Genomic DNA, 22,955 nt, shown 5'->3' on the forward strand with positions numbered 1-22,955 from the left:
CATCTCCCCACCTCCATCCTCTCTGAACTCCTCTTGCCCATTAGACCCATTTCCTGCTCCCTTGACCCCACTCCCACCAAACTGCTGACCATCCAACTTCCCTCCTTGGCCTGCAACCTAGCTGATATTGTAAATTGTTCCCTCCCCTCAGTAACTGCCCCCACACCCACCTCATAAAACCACTGTCACCACCAATGTTCCCGTTAATTTTTTTTGGGGGGGGAATGCGGTCTAGGCCAACACTTGAAAAGGTGACTATTTTAAACAGGGTAGCCAAGAGCTGCCACTGCCTGTGGAAGTTTATCCCAACAATCAACATGGTCAGGAATCAAAGCTTTAATACCCAGATATAACTTACTGGCTCCACCACGTCAAACTTCTTTCTCTCATGCACCTCCTGAATTTTGTACACATATTCCAACGATGCCTCATAGAAGTTCTGCCTCTCTTTATCAACCTGCACATCGGCCTGGATTTGAAAAACAGAAGGTCTGTGAGATCTACTAAACAGACGGAGCAAAACACGACGAAGAGCTCCATCGCAGGCAACAAGAGCGATAGCAACAAATAATAATTTCAGGGTCAATTTAAGTGGTTTTAAACATATTGCAATTCTTCTTAGACAGTTCCTTGGAGTCGAGGATGACTTGCTTCCACACTAAAAGTGAGTTCTCAGGTGACTGATTGAGTCCAATGTGGGAATTACAGTCTCTGTCACAAGTGGGGCAGACAGTGGTTGAATGAAAGCAGTTTGGTAAAACAATTAAAAATCAAATGTCGTGCTTTTGTCTGTAGATTCAACTCCTAGACAAATCGTTCATCATCTGTCCTTGGATCTGGTTGTGTACTTCGGGATCTATTCAGGAGTCATTGCCCCATGGAATATTAGAATGAGTGCGTGTCCACTTCCAAGGGAGCTCCTGATCACCACCCAACACCATTCTCATGCATTATATAGCTGATACTGCATAGACAACTTGACATATTCAATGATTGTAGGGTGCAGGGGTTGGTGCGGGGCGGGGGGCGGGGGGCGGGGGCGGCGGGCAGGCAGTGAAAGAGACAATATTTTACAGATGTAATAAAAGTTTGATTAAAAAAAAGGAGGGGAACAATGGCATCATATCTGTGATGTACACGATGCAAGCAACATAAACAAGATTTACATCTGGGCATTGGTACACAATTTCCCCTTCCTGCTGGAATGTTTTTTTCCATGCAATGTTTTCTCCAACAATAGGAGGAAAACGAGGGGTTAGGGGAGGTGGATGGGCTGGTGGGGAGGGGGAGGTTTGTGGAAGAGAAGGTAAACACCACCACTGAAAAAATCTCAGGACCATTACCTCCTGGAGCTGGGATTCCTTCTTCTTTGAGGAGAGACTGAGATGTCGGTCAAGTGCAGAGTAGAATTTCTCACTTTCTTTTTCAAATTTTTTCTTTCTATCCTGTAAATAGAAAATAAGTCAGTCGGTCACTGGGATTCCACCTAGGATCCCGTGGGTGGCCTGCAGATGGTTCAAGTGTCCTCTCTGATCGTTTTACTCCTCCTCCCATACCTTCACTGGGCTCTCGGGTGCAAGTATAAGATCCCACAGCCACTATTTCCAAGAGCAGGAGAGTTCCCTCGATGCATTATCCAATATTTATCCCTCAATTAACATCACAACACAGATTACCTGGGCATTATCACATTGCTGTTTGTGGGAGCTTGCTGTGCGCTAATTGGCTGCCATGTTTCCTACATTACAACAATGACTTAAATGTCTGTAAAGCGGTCCTGAGGTTGAGAGAGGTGCTATATAAATGCAAGTCTTTCTTTTTCTTTGACACACCACCCTCCGGAAAGGATGATCACCCAACCTACATCAAAGCCAGTCTATGACCAGGTCGTGGCCAGGATTCAAACCCACAATGTTTCATCTAGTGAACCTGTCACCATCATCATCATCATGGGCAGTTCCTCGAATCGAGGATGACTTGCTTCCACATCAAAAAGTTCACAGGTGTTTCAACAAAGGACCTAATATTCCAGGTCCTGAACTAAATTTAAAGGGTGGAAGATGCCTGTGCATGGATTTTTTTAACGTGTGGTAGCCAATGCACACCAGCCACCACACGGGCTTGATAGGGCTAGCTCTTGATCCAGTGACAAGGATTAACCAGGACGACTGGAGACCAGCTCTGCTGCACGGACCTAGTGCGCACACATATCGCAGTGTGGGCTGGCCCATGCTGCCCCTGGGCCCACGTTTCTTCTGGGCCCCGAACTCACGCCTCTCCTGGGCCCCGATCACATCCTTCTACAATCTCTCGCCGCTCCTTCACCCCGACCTCGCCGCTCCTGCTGTACCTGCCCACGCTCCAATCACCGGCCTGGATCTTGATCACTGCCGTTGCTCTCCTGCTCCAGCACATGCTGCTCCCTGTAGTGGTAACCTGTAATCTAGCACTCACTCCAGGCATCCACCGGTCAAGAATCGACAGGGTGGGGGACCTCAGTCAACAACTTAGTGTTGATTTTATTTCCTTGTTCCTCAGTAAAGCAGGAAAAGTGAAGGCAGATTCAAAACCCGAGAACTGCTCAACAACGTCACAAAGAAGAATGCTGAAGAGAGGAGAAGTAGAAAAGAAGTCAAGATGGTAACAATTTATCTGAGCTTTGAAGCTAGCTGCCAGCTAGAATCGAGATATTTACACATCAACTTTAACAGTGAGAATGGAAGAAAGTGAAGTATTTATGTACAAAGCAGACTTAATATGCAAACAGCTGCCAGCGGGGGAGTGCAACATTTGAAAGTGCCAATTCACTGCATAACAAAGGAGGGACATGGGATCACACCCTTCATCCATCATATCACCAGAATCTCAGTCATTTCACAAAGGAGAGTTGGGGAACAGAAGAGATAATACACATAGATGAGCCCATGACGGCTCAATATACATGTGCATCACAAGGTCATACAGACCAGAAAGGTTCCAGATTCAATCCCCAATTTGTGTTATTGGCTATTCTCACTCCGCTTAATACAATAATCCAGACACCCTGGGCTAAGGAGGGCCACAGACAAATAAAGCCAGGTTTCTCATAGTTGGCAATTATGCAATAGCTCTGCTAAGTGCCAAGTGCTGTTTAGCGAATATTAGGCAAGAAGATTATTAGAATGATACAGCACAGAAGGCAGCCATTCGACCCATTGTGCCAACTCTTTGAAAGAGCTATCCGCAATTAGTCCCACTCCCCTGCACTTTCCTCACAGCCCTGCAATTTCTTTCCCCTTCAAGTATTTGTTCAAGTTCCTTTTGAAAGTTATGATTGAATCTGCTTCCTCTACCCCTTCAGGCAGTGTATTCCAGATCAGAACAACTCGCTGATCAACTTAAGCTCTCTGTGGTTGAGCACCCTGGCAACACTCACTGTTTAGGCTTACACAATGAAGCATGGCCACCATAAGAACATTAGAATTAGAAGGAGGACATACACGGCCCCTCGAGCCTGCTCCGCCATTCATGGCTGATCGTCGACCTCAACTCCACCTTGCCACACGAGCACATATCCCTTGATTCCCTTCAGTTTCCAAAAATCTATCGCTCTCCATCTTGAATACACTCAATGACTGAGCATCCAAAGGTCTCCGGGATAGAGCATTCCAATTCCATGAGCTGCTGGAGCCCTGGGCAATGCCAATACAGCCCAGCAAAGAGCAAAGGGGAGAAAACTGTGGGAAAAATAAATATGGCAAAAACAAGAGACATGTGACTTCTTTGCCAGAAATTAGAGCAGTTTGCAAAGCAAGTGTGCGTCTCACTGTTCAGTGACACGAGGCTGCTCGGCTCTGCTCTCTCATGTCTGACTGTGAAGGACAGCCACAGTCTTGGAATTAATTAGCTGCAATGTCGCACTATATTAAAAAGACAGCATGTAGAACAAAGGAAGACAGATTGTCTGAATTGATTATACAGCATGAAGTACACCAGTAGCCACCACACGATAGTGAACAGTAAAGTTACCGTCATTAAAACAGACGGCAGTTTTATATATCAGACTTCAGAATGTCAACAATACACACATGTATAGAAAAAAAAATTAAAAGAGCAGTTATTTCAAGCTGGTTTCTTCTGACCTGGAGTCAGATATTTGCAAGCACTGCAAACCTGCTTCACCAACAGCAATTGACCTCCAGATATCCTCATTGCAGTAGTTTGGCTTTGTGCCGAGAATGGGATAGGTCTCTTTAAACACAACTGCACTCGAGACAATGGTGCATTGTCCATTTCATACAGAATGACAGGAATATCGTACGACTGTTATTTGTATTATATGTACAGCCTTGATGCTTGCCAGCAGACCCAAAGGACAAACTGGTTGCTGCTTCTTTAAATACGTGAAGCGCAGCCACCCACCAACACAAAACAATGCAAAGCGCGGCAACAGTACACAGACAGAAGTACCAAAGTGGTCTCCCCCAGGTGAGGGAGAGGGAAGGACCCTCAAGACCACGGCAAGCTGTTTCACCTTGTCCAGAACAGTTGAACCAGAGGACCTGGCCTGCATTCGAAGGGGGGATACATTCAAAACTAATCTGCAGGAATATTATTGCAGCGAGCGAGGGGTTTTGATGGAGCAAATAGGAAGAAACTGTTTCCACTGGCAGGGTCGGTAACCAGAGGACACAGATTTAAGGTCATTGACAAAGAACCAGAGGGGAGTGGAGGAGAATTATTATTTATTTTTTTTTTTAAACGCAGCGAGTTATGATGATCTGGAATGCGCTTCATTCAAAAAGATCATGGCTGATCACCCATCACCCCTGTGCTCGCTGACCTACATTGGCTCCCTGTTAAACAACGCCTCGATTTCAAAATTCTCATTCTTGTTTTCAAATCCCTCCATGGCCTTGCCCCTCCCTACCTCTAATCTATTTCAGTCTCTGAACCCACGAGATGTCTGCGCTCCTCAAATTCTGCCCGATTATAACTGCTCAACCATCGGTGGCTGTGCCTTCAGCTGCCTGGGCACTAAGCTCGAACTCACTCACTAAACCTTTCCACCTGTTTTTCCTTCTTTAAGATGCTCCTTAAAACCTACCTCTTTAGCCAAGCTTTTGTTCATCTGCCTTAATTTCTTACGTTCTTATGTTCAAATAATATAAGTTTGTCAGAAAATAACATTTTGGGTTACAGTTTGAGTAATTTGAGAACTGAGATGTGGTACGTCTAACATGCCCAGAGGAATAGGTGACTTTGGACCTATGGTTCTCAAAGCTTTCCATCACTGGCATTTTCCTCACGTAACGTTATGCTAAATCTATACAAAACACTGGTCCGGCCCCAGCTGGAGTATTGTGTCCAATTTGGGCACTGCACTTTGGGAAGCTCATGAAGGCTTTGGAGGGGGTGCAGAAGAGATTTACCTGAATGGTTCCAGGGTTGCGGGATTACAGTTACGTGGATAGACTGGAGAAGCTGGGGTTGTTCTCCTTGGAGCAGAGAAGGTGAAGAGGCGATTTGATAGAGGTGTTTAAAATCATGAGGGATTTAGATAGAGTAAATAAAGAGAAACTATTTCCAATGGCTGAAGGGTCAATAATGAGAGGGCACAGATTTAAAGGTGATTTGCAAAAGAACGACACGAGGGGAAACTTTTTTTACGCAATGAGTGGTTAGGATTTAGAATGCACTGCTTGATAGGGTAGTGGGTACAGATTCAATAAGGAATTGGATAAATACTTGGAGATAAAATTGCAGGGATATGGGGAAAGAGCGGGGTAGTGGGACTAACTAGATTGCTCTTCGGAAGAACTAGTGCAGACGCGATGGGCCGAATGGCCTCCTTCTGTGCTGTACTATTCTATGACTGGGTCTATTGTAGACTAATTGAGAGAGATTGATATGTATGATCAGTCAACATCGTGCAACTACCAGGATTGTAAAAGGTGAACTAGATGGACCTTGGATTTTTTTTTTGTCTAGTAATTCCTGTGCTCTTTAAAAGCAAAAGGAACTACAGCTTACAAAGAAAATGGAGAATGCAGCTGTTATATATGTAAACCTGTAAATACCTTGTTTAACCATCAGAGGGCTCATCCCCTGGAGTCCCAAGGGATCCCACAATCCCTTGGGAGCACCTGAACATACGGAGGCCTCACAGGCTGGAGAGGCACTCTGGAGACCTGCAATAAAGGACTATGGTTATACCTTACTTTGAGCTCACAGTATCTGGTCAGACTCTTTATTCCTTTAGACATAACAGCAACTATAACCTATATCCTAGCAAATGGTTACTCCCACCGCCCGCCCCCCAGCCGTCCATCGCAATGGTCTAGTAAGTAGCCAGTACCCAATGTAGCATTAAATCACATGGACCAGAAGATCCCACAGTGAATTCCCCAGCCCGTTAGCAGATCGTAGCATCAACAATTGGTATCAGAGTTACTGGGCGATGGAGGGAAAGGGATGTGGTGGGGTGGGGGAAGGGGAAGAAATGTGCTCGGGGCTTTTGCTCCTAATTATTATTCAGTCATCCTTGCTGGAAAGTAATTCAGATGACAATAGGATTGGGCTCAGGTGCGAGATACAAACTGCATGGATTCCTGCATCAAAATTGGACAAAGAACATAAGTATTAGGAGCAGTAGGAGGCCGTACGGCCCCTCAAGCTTGTTCCACCCTCCAATAAGATCAATATTGATCTTCATCCTCAACTCCACTTTCCTGCCCGATCCCCATATCCCTCCACTTCCCCAATATCCAAAAATCTATCTCAGCCTTGAGTATACTCAACAACTCAGCATGCACAGCCCTTTGGGGTAGAGAATTCCAAAGAGTCACAACCCTCTGAGTAAAGAAATTCCTCTTCATTGCAGTCTTAAAACGGCCGATCCCTTATCGTGGACAGATTTGATTAGGCCCAAGAGTGTGTGGCTGGGACCCACAGAACCATACTAGGACTTGAGAGAGAGGGTAGAAAACTAAGGGAGTGGGTAATTATGACATTAATGCATCTCAAGGCCCCCCATCTGCAACAGTCATTTGATGTGTGTTATCATAGGCCACCTCCCAGATGGTGAGCGAGGGTCAACAGCAATTCAGTGGGAAGCAGAGTCTGCTTTCTAGTAGAAAAGGGTGAACATTTGGCAAAAGTCACCAGGCAGGACTCTTAATGATAAAGTCTTGAGAGAAGAATTATTACTAGAAACAGGTCAACAGCTGAGTTAAGTCACAATTATTTCTGCAATGAAAGCAAGTTGTAGCATGGCGAAAAGGTTTCCTATTTTATATCCATTCCGTTGGAGCTGCTTTCGTTTGAATTATTGGCAAGCGGTCACACTCTCCTCTTTTGGCAACTTCTTTAGCAGACTTTGGCTTTCTTAAACGTAGCTCTAGACTTCAGCCAGGGGAAGGAGAGAGGGAGCAGCACTGACTCAACATGGCAAAATCCTGCATGGACAGCACTGCCAGGATTAAATAAATAGTCAGCACAGAGTGTGAGAGAATTGGAGCATATTGTTTCGGTGATCTCCTACAATCGGGCGGATTTCTGCCAGAGTGTACTTAATGGGTAAAGTGCTTCACTTCAACACCACTGAAAATAGGACTCATGAGAACCCAAGTCATTAGTACCATCAACTTCAACCAGTCTAAAGAATACTCGCATCAATTCTTCCCCACGCACCCACCCAAACATATCACTCCCACTGAGAGCACAGTCATTAAGAGTTCATCCCTCCGATTGGCCACAGAGCCTTGGGTTTCACCCATATCTCTCTGGATAGTAAAAAGGAGTGGGTAATTATTTTAACAACCAGAATCCAATAAAACAGTATCTTGTATTTGATAAATTAACATATTACCCAATTTGTGCAGTCAGTTATCTTGAAAACTGACTAAAGAACATGGAATGACATGGCCCCAAATCTCCCCTCCTTGTTGTGTTTAGTCCACTGTTACAGCAGAATCGACTGAGAATATTGACGCTACTAGTCAGCAGTCTGGTTCCATTTCTTGTCTCTTAATAAAGAACAAAATGGAAGGGCAGTTGTAATGGTGGTGGCTGGGAGAGGAAAGGGCAACAGATCCTCAAAATTAGATTTTGTTGCAACGAAGGACCACGCGCATCATTAAAGTGGGAGGAGGGGAAACGCAATACAGAACGCCACCGCCTTCAACAGTCATCCCCAGGCAGTCCCTGTACCTCCAGTGACAGATTCAGAACAGCATTGCGAAAGGTCACCAATCTTTCCTTGGGTCGTAGTGAGTGCATGGCCTCAGGAGACTGGAGGGAAAAAAGGGTGTGTAGTTGTTCCCAAATCATCCCATACACAGGAAAACTATCAAAACAAGGGCACGGAACTCGTGTCTGCACTTATCCAGGGTCTTCGGGCCTCCAGATGAAACAACACCCTCACTGACCTGCACCATGTCACCTGGCTATGAGCTGCAGAGGAGCTGCCATCCTATTCACCAGCAATACTAACAGCAGCAGAACAGAGCAACTTATACAGGGCAGTGAAGGTGGAGAGAAACCGGAGGGAATATTAAAAAACAGTCCAACAAAGTAGCAAGTTGCAGAGACAGCAATTTTAACAAAAAGACTTTAAAAAAAAATCTTACCTTTGCAACTCCTATATGGTCTTTCTTAAAAATCTCCAAGGGTTTAATTAGCAAGTTGGTGGAATTTTGAATCTGTAACAAAGGCAAGTGGCAAATAAATTCAGAGTTCACCATCCTCTGAGTCTTATCCACAACAATGAGCACAAACCATTACAGATAGATAGATTCCCAACTTAACTTATTGATCCAATCTGTTTAGAAAAGGATATGAAAATCAACAGATCAGAATTGAGGAAAATCGCAAACGTTTATTGAGGTCAGATGGCTGAATAATACTGTAAGAATAATAAATCTTGAAGAAAGGTTACAGGGGTTAGTGTTTTTGAAGTACTCCTCAGTCAATCATAATTACCACTGCTGACTGTCTCCTACCTGTTCAGAGCTGTATGCTGAAGTATTTCAAAATACTAACCAACCATTTTTCCTTTTCAGATTCTGATAAGACAGATCATAGGATCTGTCTTTATTTCAGATTTCCCACGTTCATATTTTTCCCTCTATCACCACTGCCACTAAAGATATAACTTCATTTATCTGGCATATCAGTTACCTCATGGGCAGCCACAATTTTGGACCTCCACGTCACTCATGCTCCTCCGCTGACATATGTTAAAGGTATGGTGGATGAGCCCTCTCCAATAGACCCATTGACTCTTAGTGGTGCTTTCGCTGGTTCTGGAAGCTTATCTAGAGCCATCACAAAACTGGAAAGACTGATCAGCTGAATATGAAGCAGTATCGAGCTGGGAAAGAATTTTGCTTTACTGCAGAGAAACACAAGACAGGGGAAATATCGAAACACAGCTCACACTGGTTAGATAGGGAGGTTTCAAATACAATAAAAGGATGGAGCATGAAAAGACAGCACTATGAAGCCTCAGTGAGCAGGGTCACACAAGCCTGCAGTCTCCCATGTACTGAGTTTCCACAACCATTTTAGCAAGTACGTAAAAGGATTGCAGTTAAAGTAAAAACTTAAAGGAAATAGTAAATTGGATTAATATCTTGACTTCCTCACTGGAAAGCTGTGACCACATCCAGGGCCCCAGAGAGTGGGTTCAGATTTTTACTACAGTTTTGCTGCATTCCTAATGCACGAGTGTTTGACATAATGCACCACCATTACTGAAGCCAAACAGCACATGAAAGGTTTAAAAAAAAAAAAATTACATGCCTTACTGATATTGAAAGACCAGGTGTAAATTTACAAAGCTTGCTCAAGACATAAATAACTTGGTTATTCCTGCCCTACAATCTTCTATTCCAGTGTTTTTTTTGTCTAGCCTCCCAAAAGGAAACGCGCAAGGTGCAAGTGCTTGATGTATTCTCTGATAGTGGTGATTCTCTATAGTCCATGCCTGGCTGGCTGATCCTGAGTGGATCAAAGCATCTCAAACATCCTCCCTGAACCCAGTGCAAACAAGTCCTTTTGAGTGACAGAAAAACCTCAACCCAAGTAACACTGTGAAGTCAGAACTTTTATTTAACGGTTTTAATTATATAAAAGCTGAAAAAAATAACATCTCAAAAAAAATATTTTTCACAATGGTGCAAGATTTATGTTTTGTTATGTCTAGTTGTATACACTGACCCGAGTAAAGAAAAATGATGGGACAAAACTCATGAAAAAATTATGAGCTATCTAGTTGCTTTTGTGGGTCAGTATATACTAGACATACCAAAACATAAATCTTCCACCATTCTGAAAAAGATTCTTACTGGTTAGTGAACAATAATGTATGAAAATGTGGGATTAAATTGCTCAGCTTTCTGCTCACTCTGGTACTTTTTTAAAAACTATTCTTTGACTCATTCATGTTTACTCAATGGCATATTTGACTGATAACTTAACAATTCATTATTTGTATCAATTGCTAATTTATTTGGCTTTGACGTGTTTTTAGCGACACAAGTTTTAAGAAATATTGGGCCAGAATTTGCTGTAAAAATAACAGCAAGGCTAATGGTGCTCGCTGCTGTTTGTGGGTAAGTGGTACGGCAACTTCAGGCAAGGAGCAGATCCGCCGTTAAATGTAAATATCCAAAAGTTGCTGTCCTAGTTGCGCCACTCGCCATTACCTTCGCCAAAACAGCATTTCGCCCTTAGCCTCCTGTTTTTTTGAAAAAGGAACTTGCTGAATTTGCCCATTAAACTCGCCACACAAAGTTAGGTCTTGTCATTACAAGCGCAAGTATCCTTTTAACAACGTGATATTTCAATGACTGTAAAGCGCTTTGAGACGTCTGGTGGTCGTGAAAGCCACTATATAAAAACAATGCAAATACAAGTTGTATGTACTTAATAAAGTAACGTGATTGAGTATTGTAGACATGAGTAAGTGTAACCTTAGTCTCTTTATTCTAGAGTGCTGGTACAGCATGGGAGGCCTGCTTATAAACAGTGCTCCCAAGGGATGCTGGGATCCCTTGGGACTCAACAGATATGCCCTCTGGTGGCGGTAGAATGCTGGTTACATAGGGTTGCATACATAACACAAGTGATAAGTGTAAATGACTGTCAATCAACCTCTCTGGCACCAAAAATTAATGATTACAGTGGAGTCTCATTCCATCAGGTTATTAATTTTTCAGAGAGATTTTTAAAAAGTCAAACTTTAAATATTAATTTCTTTCTTACTTTTCCTTTGTCACTTTTTTTCCTCTCTCTTAATCCAATCTTTCTTTCCCTCTCTGTACCCGACATTGAATTCAGCCCCTTTAATTCACCCTCCTTCTCAGTTCTTCGTGTTTATTTCCCAATTCTTCAATCCCATTGGATGTGGAGACACCCAATTGGATGTTTGTTCACTCAGGTCCCAGATGCCCCGTTTACCTCGCTACTCCATTATCGGCAACTTTTGTGGGTAAACATTTTCTGAGCTGAAGGGTGAAGGGTGGGTCTAGCTAACGGCAGATGCTGTTAGACGCCCTGCTACCCAGCAAATTTTGGTCCATTACATTTCAAGTGTCACGCAAGCAAAATTTTCAGTGTCACGCAGTTCTGTTTTAATAAAGTAGTCAAAATAAAAGCAAGCCAATCATTTCCTGTTGGTTTCTACTGGCCTTGGGGAAAACCAGTGATTTACAAGCTGCAACCTACAGAAAAAAAACTTCCTTAGCAACAGAAAATTAACCTCAGAATGTGCCCAAGAGTCTTTGACATCTACACAATCAGAGTTTTTTTTTATGCATTCACGGGATGTGGGCGTCGTGGTCAACGCCAGCATTTATTACCCATCCCTAATTGCCCTGGAGAAGGATGTGCTGTCTTACAAGAATTCCCCAACTGGGTAGTTTTAAATAATCCCTGCAACATACATTGTGGTTACATGTCATTCATTCATAGGCAGTCTCTCAGAATTGAGGAAGACTTGCTTCCACTCTTAAAATGAGTCCTTAGGTGACTGTACAGTCCAATACGAGAACCATAGTCTCTGTCACAGGTGGGACAGATAGTCGTTGAAGGAAAGGGTGGGTGTGGGACAGGTTTGGCGCATGCTCTTTCCGCTGCCTGCGCTTGGTCTCTGCATGCTCTCGGCAATGAGACTCGAGGAGCTCAACGCCCTCCTGGATGCACTTTCTCCAATTAGGCGGTCTTTGACCAGGGACTCCCAGATGTCAGTGGGGATGTTGCACTTTATCAGGGAGGCTTTGAGGGTGTCCTTGAAACGTTTCCGCTGTCCGCCTTGGGCTCGTTTGTCGTGAGGGAGTTCCGAGTAGAGTGCTTCACTGATGAGGGAGGCAATAGATTTGTGGGCCAATATAAATAACCTTCAACATGCTGCATATCTGCAGATATGGCTCGAAATGAATCGCTTACCATCATCACCCTTTCATCTTCAACCTCCTGCAGTAGCCCTGCAAACTCCTTGAAGGATTCAGCTGAAAAATGAGAAAATTAATGGTGAGCATCAGTAGCTGAAGCCTCAATGTATGTTTAAATAAATATGAGAATTACATGACAGTATCAACATACAGATTTAGTTCATGCCTGCCATTTCCCCATGTGTTGGTTAACCTCTCATTTAAAAAAAAGCTGGGCAAACAACTTAGGAAAGGGATCAAGGTGATGGAGATAATTAGAGGTAGGTCACAACAGCTGCAAACTTAAAAAGAACATATAGCTTACTTTAAATTACATATTTAATATGGGTGGGGGTAAATCCCCTATTGGCAGGTATGGGAATTTGATCCCAAACAGCTTGGATATTCACTTTAATTTAGATCAAACGCACATTCTTAACAGTCCTTAGAGGGGAGTAAAGGAAATAGGAATTCCAGAAATCCCTGCTGTTAAACGTAGTCAGGAAAAGTTCAGTGTTACAGTAAGGACGGAGAGAGCAGGGAGCGCAGAACTCTTTCAAAATAAGCAAAAGAGACACAGCTTGCTCTCAACCTTATTATCTATGACAATATTCCGCCCAAAATGAACACAGCACAAATTTCCTATACTGAACCTTTATTGTTGCACATTTAAGGTCCATGACCTCCATACTTCCCAAAGCGCTTTACAGCAAATGAAGTACTTTTTGAAGTGTAGTCACTGTTGTAATGTAGGAAATGCAGCAGGCCATTTGCCTATAGCAAGCTCCCAGAGGTAGACCAATTCCCCCTTCCTCATGCAGTAGCAATGCATTGCATCGGAAAGTGATCATCAGGCACCATTGTGGTGTGCGTGTACGTTTCTATGATGGAAGGGTCGTATCGACTATCTCTTTCTGTGCCAGTTGATGGTATGCTCACTCACCAACAGCTGTCTTCCCACTCGCCCAGGCTTTATCACACCATTTCCACATCCTCAATTCCCTACATCTTCTATTTAACTTTCAGATGACCCTCACTATTCCTTCTTCTGGAATCTTCTGAAATTTTGTGAGGATGTTTCCAGTAGAGTGGACAAGGGAGAACCAGTTGATGTGTGTATTTGGACTTTCAGAAGGCTTTCGACATGGTCCCACACAAGAGATTAATGTGCAAAGTTAAAGCACATGGTATTGGGGGTAGTGTGCTGACATGGATTGAGAACTGGTTGGCAGACAGGAAGCAAAGAGTAGGAGTAAATGGATACTTTTCAGAATGGCAGGCAGTGACTAGTGGGGTACCGCAAGGTTCTGTGCTGGGGCCCCAGCTGTTTTCATTGTACATTAATGAATGAGACGAGGGGATTAAATGTAGTATCTCCAAATTTGCGGATGACACTAAGTTGGGTGGCAGTGTGAGCTGCGAGGAGGATGCTATGAGGCTGCAGAGCGACTTGGATAGGTTAGGTGAGTGGGCAAATGAATGGCAGATGAAGTATAATGTGGATAAATGTGAGGTTATCCACTTTGGTGGTAAAAACAGAGAGACAGACTATTATCTGAATGGTGACAGATTAGGAAAAGGGGAGGTGCAACGAGACCTGGGTGTCATGGTACATCAGTCATTGAAGGTTGGCATGCAGGTACAGCAGGCGGTTAAGAAAGCAAATGGCATGTTGGCCTTCATAGCAAGGGGATTTGAGTACAGGGGCAGGGAGGTGTTACTACAGTAGTACAGGGCCTTGGTGAGGCCACACCTGGAGTATTGTGTACAGTTTTAGTCTCCTAACTTGAGGAAGGACGTTCTTACTATTGAGGGAGTGCAGCGAAGGTTCACCAGACTGATTCCCAGGATGGCGGGACTGACATATCAAGAAAGACTGGATCATCTGGGCTTGTGTTCACTGGAGCTCAGACAAATGAGAGGGGATCTCAGAAACGTTTAAAATTCTGACGGGTTTAGACAGGGTAGATATGCAGGAAGAATGTTCCCAATGTTGGGGAAGTCCAGAACCAGGGGTCACAGCCTAAAGGAGAAGGGGTAAGTCATTTAGGACCGAGATGAGAAGAAACTTCTTCACAGAGAGTGATGAACCTGTGGAATTCTCTACCACAGGAAGTTGTTGAGGCCAATTCACTAAATATATTCAAGAAGGAGTTAGATGTAATGTAGTTCTTACTACTAGGGGGATCAAGGGGTGTGGCGAGAAAGCAGGAATGGGGTACTGAAGTTGCATGTTCAGCCATGAACTCATTGAATGGCGGTGCAGGCTCGAAGGGCCTACTCCTGCACCTATTTTCTATGTTTCAATGTTCCTTTCCCAATTTGATTCACCTTGCGCACTATGGAGTCAGAGAATGGATTGGCTGGTGCCCGGCCCCCACAGCTCTCTTTGGTTACAGGGTACAGACAAAATCGGACACCTTCATGCCCTTTCTAGATGGAAGATGGCCACAAATTGAACATATCAAAGTAGCGCCCAAAGCTGCCTCATTATGATATCAAGGACCCATTTTAATTACATTGTTCAGCACATCGTAGCTGCACCAATTAGTGTTACGACAAAAGGAGCCTGTAGTAACTGCATGGAAAGGGGTAGAGAAAGAAAGACGGAGGGATACATTCCAGTGATTGGCAAAAGTCAGCGTACAACCTTGGGTAGGAAAGGAAGCCAGCTGCTCACCCTCTGAGCAGAGACACACAAGACCAGTATATGACAGGAAGAATATAGGTTCTTAATGTAAAAAAACAAAGGATTTGACAAGCAAAGGCCAATACTGGTATCAACCGGTGGTTCAGTGGGTAGCTCACTCGCCCGAGTCAGAAGGCTGTGGGTTCAAGTCCTATACCAGGGACTTGAACACATAATCCACAATGTAGCACTCTAGTGCAGCACTGAGGGAGTGCGACATTGGCAAAGGTGCCGTCTTCGATTGAGACTTTAAACCGAGGCCCTGTCTGCTCTCTCTGAACCCACTATATTGAAGAAAAGCAGGAGTTCTTCCTCGTATCCGGACAAATATTTAACCCTCAGAGAGATTATCTGGTCATCACATTGCTGTTTGACGACCGGACGGTCTGCACCTGGGCAGGACCGGAACCAATGTCCTAGGGGGAGTGTTTGCTAGTGCTGTTGGGGAGGAGTTAAACTAATATGGCAGGGGGATGGGAACCAATGCAGGGAGACAGAGGGAAACAAAATGGAGACAGAGGCAAAAGTCAGAAAGGAGATGACTAAAAGTGGAGGGCAGAGAAACCCAAGGCAAAAAACAAAAAGGGACAATATACAGCAAAATTCTAAAGGGTCAAAGTGTAATAAAAAGGCAAGCCTGAAAGCTCGGTGCCTCAATGCAAGGAGTATTCGGAACCCGGGAGAGGGCTTTGAGCTGGTGAGAGTGGGTGAGAGCTCAGATGAACAGGACCCCAAGAAAGAATGCAAAAGGCAGGAGGCAACAGAGCAGAGTAGCACTGGGGTAAGTGTAAACCACAAGGTGATAGGAAGGGACAATATGTATGAATATAAAGGGGCTGCAGGAGTCGTCAAAACTAAAAATCATGGTTTAAAAGCTAGTATTAAAACAATTTACCTAAACGCACGCAACATTTGAAATAAATGAGTTGACGGCACAAATCATTACAAATGGGTATGATTTGGTGGCCGTTACAGAAACGTGGTTGCAGGGTGGCCAAGACTGGGAATTAAACATACAGGGGTATCTGACAATTCGGAAAGATAGACAAGAAGGGAAAGGAGGTGGGGTAGCTCTGTTAACAAAGAATGATATCAGGGCAGTTGTGAGAGATGATATTGGCTCTAATGAACAAAATGTTGAATCATTGTGGGTGGAGATTAGAGATAGTAAGGGGAAAAAAAATCACTGGTGGGCATAGTTTATAGACCCCCAAATAATAACTTCACGTTGGGACAGACAATAATCAGGGGAATAATAGAGGCACGTGAAAAAGGAATGGCAGCAATCATGGGGGATTTTAACCTACATATCGATTGGTCAAATCAAATCGCACGGGGTAGCCTGGAGGAGGAATTCATAGAATGCATACGGGATTGTTTCTGAGAACAGTATGTTACAGAACCTACAAGGGAGCAAGCTATCTTAGATCTGGTCCTGTGTAATGAGACAGGAATAATAAACGATCTCCTAGTAAAAGATCCTCTCGGAATGAGTGATCACAGTATGGTTGAATTTGTAATACAGATTGAGGGTGAGGAAGTAATGTCTCAAACGAGCATACTATGCTTAAACAAAGGGGACTACAGTGGGATGAGGGCAGAGTTAGCTAAAGTAGCCTGGGAACACAGAGTAAATGGTGGCACAATTGAGGAACAGTGGAGGGCTTTTAAGGAGCTCTTTCATAGTGCTCAACAAAAATATATTCCAGTGAAAAAGAAGGGCGGTAAGAGAAGGGATAACCAGCCGTGGATAACCAAGGAAATAAAGGAGAGTATCAAATTAAAAACCAATGCGTATAAGGTGGCCAAGGTTAGTGGGAAACTAGAAGATTGGGAAAATTTTAAACGACAACAAAGAATGACTAAGAAAACAATAAAGAAAGGAAAGATAGATTACGAAAGTAAACTTGCGCAAAACATAAAAAGATAGTAAAAGCTTTTACCGATATATAAAACGGAAGAGAGTGACTAAAGTAAATGTTGGTCCTTTAGAAGATGGGAAGGGGGATTTAATAATGGGAAATGTGGAAATGGCTGAGACCGTAAACAATTATTTTGCTTCAGTCTTCACAGTGGAAGACACAAAATCCATGCCAAAAATTGCTGGTCACGGGAATGTGGGAAGGGAGGACCTTGAGACAATCACTATCACTAGGGAGGTAGTGCTGGACAGGCTAATGGGACTCAAGGTAGACAAGTCCCCTGGTCCTGATGAAATGCATCCCAGGGTATTAAAAAGAGATGGCGGAAGTTATAGCAGATGCATTCGTTATAATCTACCAAAATTCTCTGGACTCTGGGGAGGTACCAGCGGATTGGAAAGCAGCTAATGTAACGCCTCTATTTAAAAAAGGGGGCAGACAAAAGGCAGGTAACTATAGGCCAGTTAGTTTAACATCTGTAGTGGGGGAAATGCTTGAAGCTATCATTAAGGAAGAAATAGCGGGACATCTAGATAGGAATAGTGCAATCAAGCAGACGCAACATGGATTCATGAAGGGGAAATCATGTTGAACTAATTTACTGGAATTCTTTGAGGATATAACGAGCATGGTAGATAGAGGTGTACCGATGGATGTGGTGTATTTAGATTTCCAAAAGGCATTCGATAAGGTGCCACACAAAAGGTTACTGCAGAAGATAAAGGTACGCGGAGTCAGAGGAAATGTATTAGCATGGATCGAGAATTGGCTGGCTAACAGAAAGCAGAGAGTCGGGATAAATGGATCCTTTTCGGGTTGGAAATCGGTGGTTAGTGGTGTACCACAGGGATTGGTGCTGGGACCACAACTGTTTACAATATACATAGATGACCTAGAAGAGGGGACAGAGTGTAGTGTAACAAAATTTGCAGATGACACAAAGATTAGTGAGAAAGCGGGTTGTGTAGAGGTCACAGAGGCTGAAAAGAGATTTAGATAGGTTAAGCGAATGGGCTAAGGTTTGGCAGATGGAATACAATGTCGGAAAATGTATTCACCTTGGAAATGGCGGAGCAGGCTCGAGGGGCTAGATGGCCTACTCCTGTTCCTAATTCTTATGCTCTTATGTTTGCGAGAGCTTACTGTAGGCATGGTCCATGTCTCTGAGCCATACAGGAGGGCCATGTACAGTAGACACCGCAAGTCACTGGAGAAATACCACCAACGATGTCTCCACAAGATCCTACAAATCCCCTGGGAGGACAGACGCACCAACTTAGCATCCTCGACCAGGCAAACAACATAGAAACATAGAAAATAGGTGCAGGAGTAGGCCATTCGGCCCTTCTAGCCTGCAGCGCCATTCAATGAGTTCATGGCTGAACATGCAACTTCAGTATCCCATTCCTGCTTTCTCGCCATACCTCTTGATCCCCCCAGTAGCAAGGACTACATCTAACTCCTTTTTGAATACATCCAGCGAACTGGCCCCAACAACCCTCCGTGGCAGAGAACTCCACAGGCTCACCACCCTCCGGGTGAAGAAGCCTCTCCCCATCTCGGTCCCAAATGTCCCACCTCCCATCCCGACGGTGACCCCTGGCTCTGGACCTCTCCAACATTAATAAGAACATAAGAATTAGGAACAGGAGTAGGCCATCTAGCCCCTCGAGCCTGCTCCGCCACCCAACAAGATCATGGCTGATCTGGCCGTGGACTCAGCTCCACTTACCCGCCCGCTCCCCATCACCCTTAATTCCCTAATTGGTTAAAAATCTATCTATCTGTGATTTGAATATATTCAATGAGCTAGCCTCAACTGCTTCTCTGGGCAGAGAATTCCACAGATTCACAACCCTCTGGGAGAAGAAATTTCTTCTCAACTCGGTAATAAATTGGCTCCCCCGTATTTTGAGGCTATGCCCCCTAGTTCTAGTCTCCCCGACCAGTGGAAACAACCTCTCTGCCTCTATCCTGTCTATCCCCTTCATTATTTTAAACAACCCCAGCATTGAAGCACTGACCACACTTGATCAGCTCCGCTGGGCATGCCACATCGTCTGCCTGCCCGACATGAGACTCCCAAAGCAAGCGCTCTACTCGGAACTCCTTCACGGCAAACGTGGGTAGAGGAAAAGTTACAGGGACACCCTCAAAGCCTCCCTGACAAAGTGCAACATCCCCACTGACACCTGGGAGTCTCTGGCCATAGACCGCCCCAAGTGGAAGAAGTGCATCTGGGAGGGTGCTGAGCACCTCGAATCTCATTGCCGAGAGCATGCAGAAATCAAGCGCAGGCAGCGGAAAGAGCGTGTGGCAAACCAGTCCCACCCACCCTTTCCCTCAATGCCTATCTGTCCCACCTGTGACAGGGACTGTGGTTCTCATATTGGACTGTTCAGCCACCTAAGGACTCTTTTTTTTTTTTAAATAGAGTGGAAGCAAGTCTTCCTCGATTCCAAAGGGCTGCCTATGATGATGATGACTCTAGGCAAATGGCCTGTTGCATTTCCTACATTATAACAGTTGGTTTGATTTTCTTTTTGCAGTAGGGCTGTTAAAAACCTCAGCTGCAGAGACTTATAGACTATAGCAAACACAGGTCTGATCAGTGGCTGATAGAACTACTTGAATCTGAAGCAGAATCTAACCAGTGACCTACACCAAACAAACAAAGATCAAACTTCAACTGGCTGGATCTGTTGCAATCTTGTCCGTGGTTAAAGAAATGGAAACAGATCAATCAAATGAGTTTAGGAACAAAACTCAACTCTTTCCCAGGTGCCATTTCCTCATTCTAGATCGTGCATTAAGCGTCATGTTCCTCAAAACCAACTGAGGTTTTCATTGAATAAAGTCCCTTCATGTCAGCTGATTTTAGATTGAGGAAACACAGAAGGCTAAAACAGACATGGTCAGATCTCGGATCTTTCAGTGCATTCACCAATTGAACATCTTTGGGCGGGGGGAGAGAGATCGTATAATATGCAATTGTAGTATGTATGGTATGCCAATGTTTTTGAGATCATATATTGTCACCTCTAGCTACTGACTATAAGGGTCTTTGAGTTTGGGCGGTCTCAATCCAGTTTCAAGGAGTTTGCAGCACATAACTGGCACTCATCAGCCAGGTCACGGAGACATGCCTGAGGCTGGCTTGCTGTGTGGAAAGCGGCCACACTATCCTGTGAACAAGGAAAGAAAGGGTTTGCTGTCTACGCACGACAGAAACGGATGTTGAACATGGGTGACAACAGCACTGGGCACTGCAGTGGAGGCTCACACACAGCCTCCTTTGCCCTGCTGGCTTTTAAACGTACTGATCTGCCTTCCAAAAAGAGATCAAAGCAAAGCTGCCACAGGGCTGACTTAGACCAGGAGCTAAGGAATTGGTTTCCTCTCTTGTGCCACACACCATCTCCAAACAAGGAACAGGAACAGGATGTAAGCCTGCTTCCAAGGCCTGTGTGCAACCACTCTCTGGAGACAGAACATTACAGATTCAACACAACGCACCACCCTGATTGTTAGAATCATTATTTGAAGATACTTTGGGTGGGAGCGGTGAAGAGAATGAGTTATGGTGTGACTTTGCGTCTGGTTAATATTTGTTCAACTTTCATTCATTCACAGTCGCCTGTGGAAACAAAACAATCTAGGAGGGTGTGAAACTATTTTCTCAGAGTGCTGATGCACATCGTTTTAATCATCTGCACTGTCTAGTGATCAGGCTCCTTGTTAGAGAACAGCTGCCACCAATAATACTTTACTTGCAAGAACTTTATAATGTAAATATTGAATGTCCAAGGTCACAGCTGATTACAAAGAAACGTCTGCTTAAAACAAAAACTGGGATGGTTGAGTGGGGGGTGTGGGAGGAGTAATATGGATGGTTGCCTCATAGCAGATATACAGCCCTGCATTTCAGCTGAGGAAGACAAAAGATGCAGGCAGGGTATAGGAAGAGACATGATTGATACAAGAATGAAGAATAAACAGTTTGGCATTAATAGAATTCTGTATTTGTAGGTGTGCTATGCAGTGGAGGATAGTAGGCCAGAGTTGAATACTGAACATGAGGTGATCATATGAAAATTTTAGTATTTTAGTTGATTAATTTGGGGGAGGAGTATAAAATGACCATCTAGAATTTTTTCATTTGAGATTTGGGTGAAATCAATGATAGGCTGTACGATCATGGAAGCAGCAGGATGAACAGGTCAATGGGGATCGAGCACGGATGTGGGATTAGTTTTGGATTGCTCGAGGAAAGAGCCACAGTTGCGATGGGCCAAGCAGTCACCTGTGCTTTAAACTTCTACGGTTCTTTTCATGTTCCAACCTTCCATCTGTTGAGTTGTCAATAAGTACCTTCTCCTCGTGAAGAAAATATTGTTAGAGAACAGCATAGGTCTGGCTTCTCGTGTCTCACACCAGGTGGCGCATTTACCAAGGACGCCATCAAAAGAGCAGCAAGTGTGCTTAAAACATGCAGGTTTTGCCTGGCTCTTCTCCCAAAAACTACTTACAGCTCAAGTTAGTCTCCGAGGAGAATCTTTTTGAGCTGCCATTTTCTTTCAAAAATAAATTCGAGAGAGGAAAGGCCAAAGAACAGCTGCAACTAGCAGTATGTGAAGGGCACAGGTGGAATGTGAATCTCGTGTTGTGCTCAGACATTCAATGGAGTAAACTATGCCCACCCGTCAGAGAGTTAGTAACGAGAGGACATCAATTTAAAATCATCAACCATAAGCCAAAGTTAAGAGTGAGGAGATTTTTTAAAATTATATTATGTATATGGACAGTTGAGGGGGAATGAAATGCCCGAAAGAAAGTGTGATGGAAGCAGAATTAGCATTAAATGGAAATTAATGAATATGAAAAAAAAAATTTCTTAAGTGTAAAAGTTATATGGGGACAGGCTACAGGTCTTGGATTAAGTGGACCGCTTGTTCAGAGAGCTGGCACAGGCATGATAGGCCGAATGCCCCCACAATCCCCCCAAATTCACTTATGGAAGATATCATGGCACCAGATCCATCCCAGTGGCATTTCACAGCCTCCTCGTTGAACTTTAATTGTACAGGTTGCTAACCAAGTCAAGCACTCCAGAAGATGACAAATTATCAGTGCCTGTACACATTGCACAAGATTAACCCAAGTGTTTACTCCTCAGGTAAAACTGCACTTGTCTGATTTTCCTTAATGCAAAGGCATTTCAAAGAGCATCATTCAGCAGAGCTCTCAGTCAAGGTGTCCATTCATAGTGGGAGAGTAAGAGAGAGAACAAAAATTAAATTACAATATACAGGTCTCAATTCTGCCGAAGCTCAATTTTTGGCGTAATGCCAGAGTTACGCCCGTTTTTCTAGGCCAGAAATGTGCCAAAAATATTTGTCCAAAGTTTCCCCGCTGTATTTTTCAAATTTTGCGGCGCGCAGCCGGTCCAGTCATCTCAGGGGGTGAGAGGGAGGGGGTGGGGATGGAGATGGATGAAGCCCCCACTGTTTTACTAACTTTGGGGGAGGAACAGGTGCCACCCCATTGAGTTGACAGCCCCTTCCGTGACGAGTGGTTGGAGTGTTGGTGGGACATTCCATGGTTTCCTACCGTCCAAGGTGGTGGGTCCCAGTGGTGTAGTGCAGTGAGGCACACCCAGGTCCCCACCTTCTGAGGCTGCAGGTCCCAGTGGTGGGGTGCGAGCTACACCCATGTGGAGGAGGGGAGGGAGAGCTCGACCGCGCTCTCCTGAGGTGCAGGATCTAACAGATGTGGTTCAGATGTTGGCAATGAATCTGAATCATTTTCATTATTTGTTCCATTATTAACACAAACTTTTTAAGTAAACAAGACTCATTTCCATCATTTGTTCCATTAACACAACACATTACGGAACAGGTCCAAACAGTAAACATGGTTCATGTGGAATAG

The 22,955-nt window shown here is 44.2% G+C and overlaps 1 protein-coding gene across 4 annotated transcripts in view; it reads right to left on the reverse strand.

Annotated features, from left to right (window-relative positions):
- ophn1 (oligophrenin 1) overlaps positions 1-22,955 on the reverse strand; it is a 218,430-nt gene that overhangs the window by 117,523 nt on the left and 77,952 nt on the right. For 3 of the 4 annotated variants that reach the window (XM_070882807.1, XM_070882806.1, XM_070882804.1), the window contains exons 3-6: positions 12,430-12,491; positions 8,610-8,681; positions 1,344-1,445; positions 344-469 (exon numbers count right to left, since the gene is read on the reverse strand). In XM_070882807.1, coding sequence (XP_070738908.1) covers positions 344-469; positions 1,344-1,445; positions 8,610-8,681; positions 12,430-12,491 — 362 coding nt within the window. The remainder of the gene's footprint in view (positions 1-343; positions 470-1,343; positions 1,446-8,609; positions 8,682-12,429; positions 12,492-22,955) is intronic. The other variant, XM_070882805.1, reaches the window with a different exon arrangement.

The sequence above is a fragment of the Pristiophorus japonicus genome, chromosome 6, assembly GCF_044704955.1.
Source record: "Pristiophorus japonicus isolate sPriJap1 chromosome 6, sPriJap1.hap1, whole genome shotgun sequence".
Taxonomy (NCBI): domain Eukaryota; kingdom Metazoa; phylum Chordata; class Chondrichthyes; family Pristiophoridae; genus Pristiophorus; species Pristiophorus japonicus.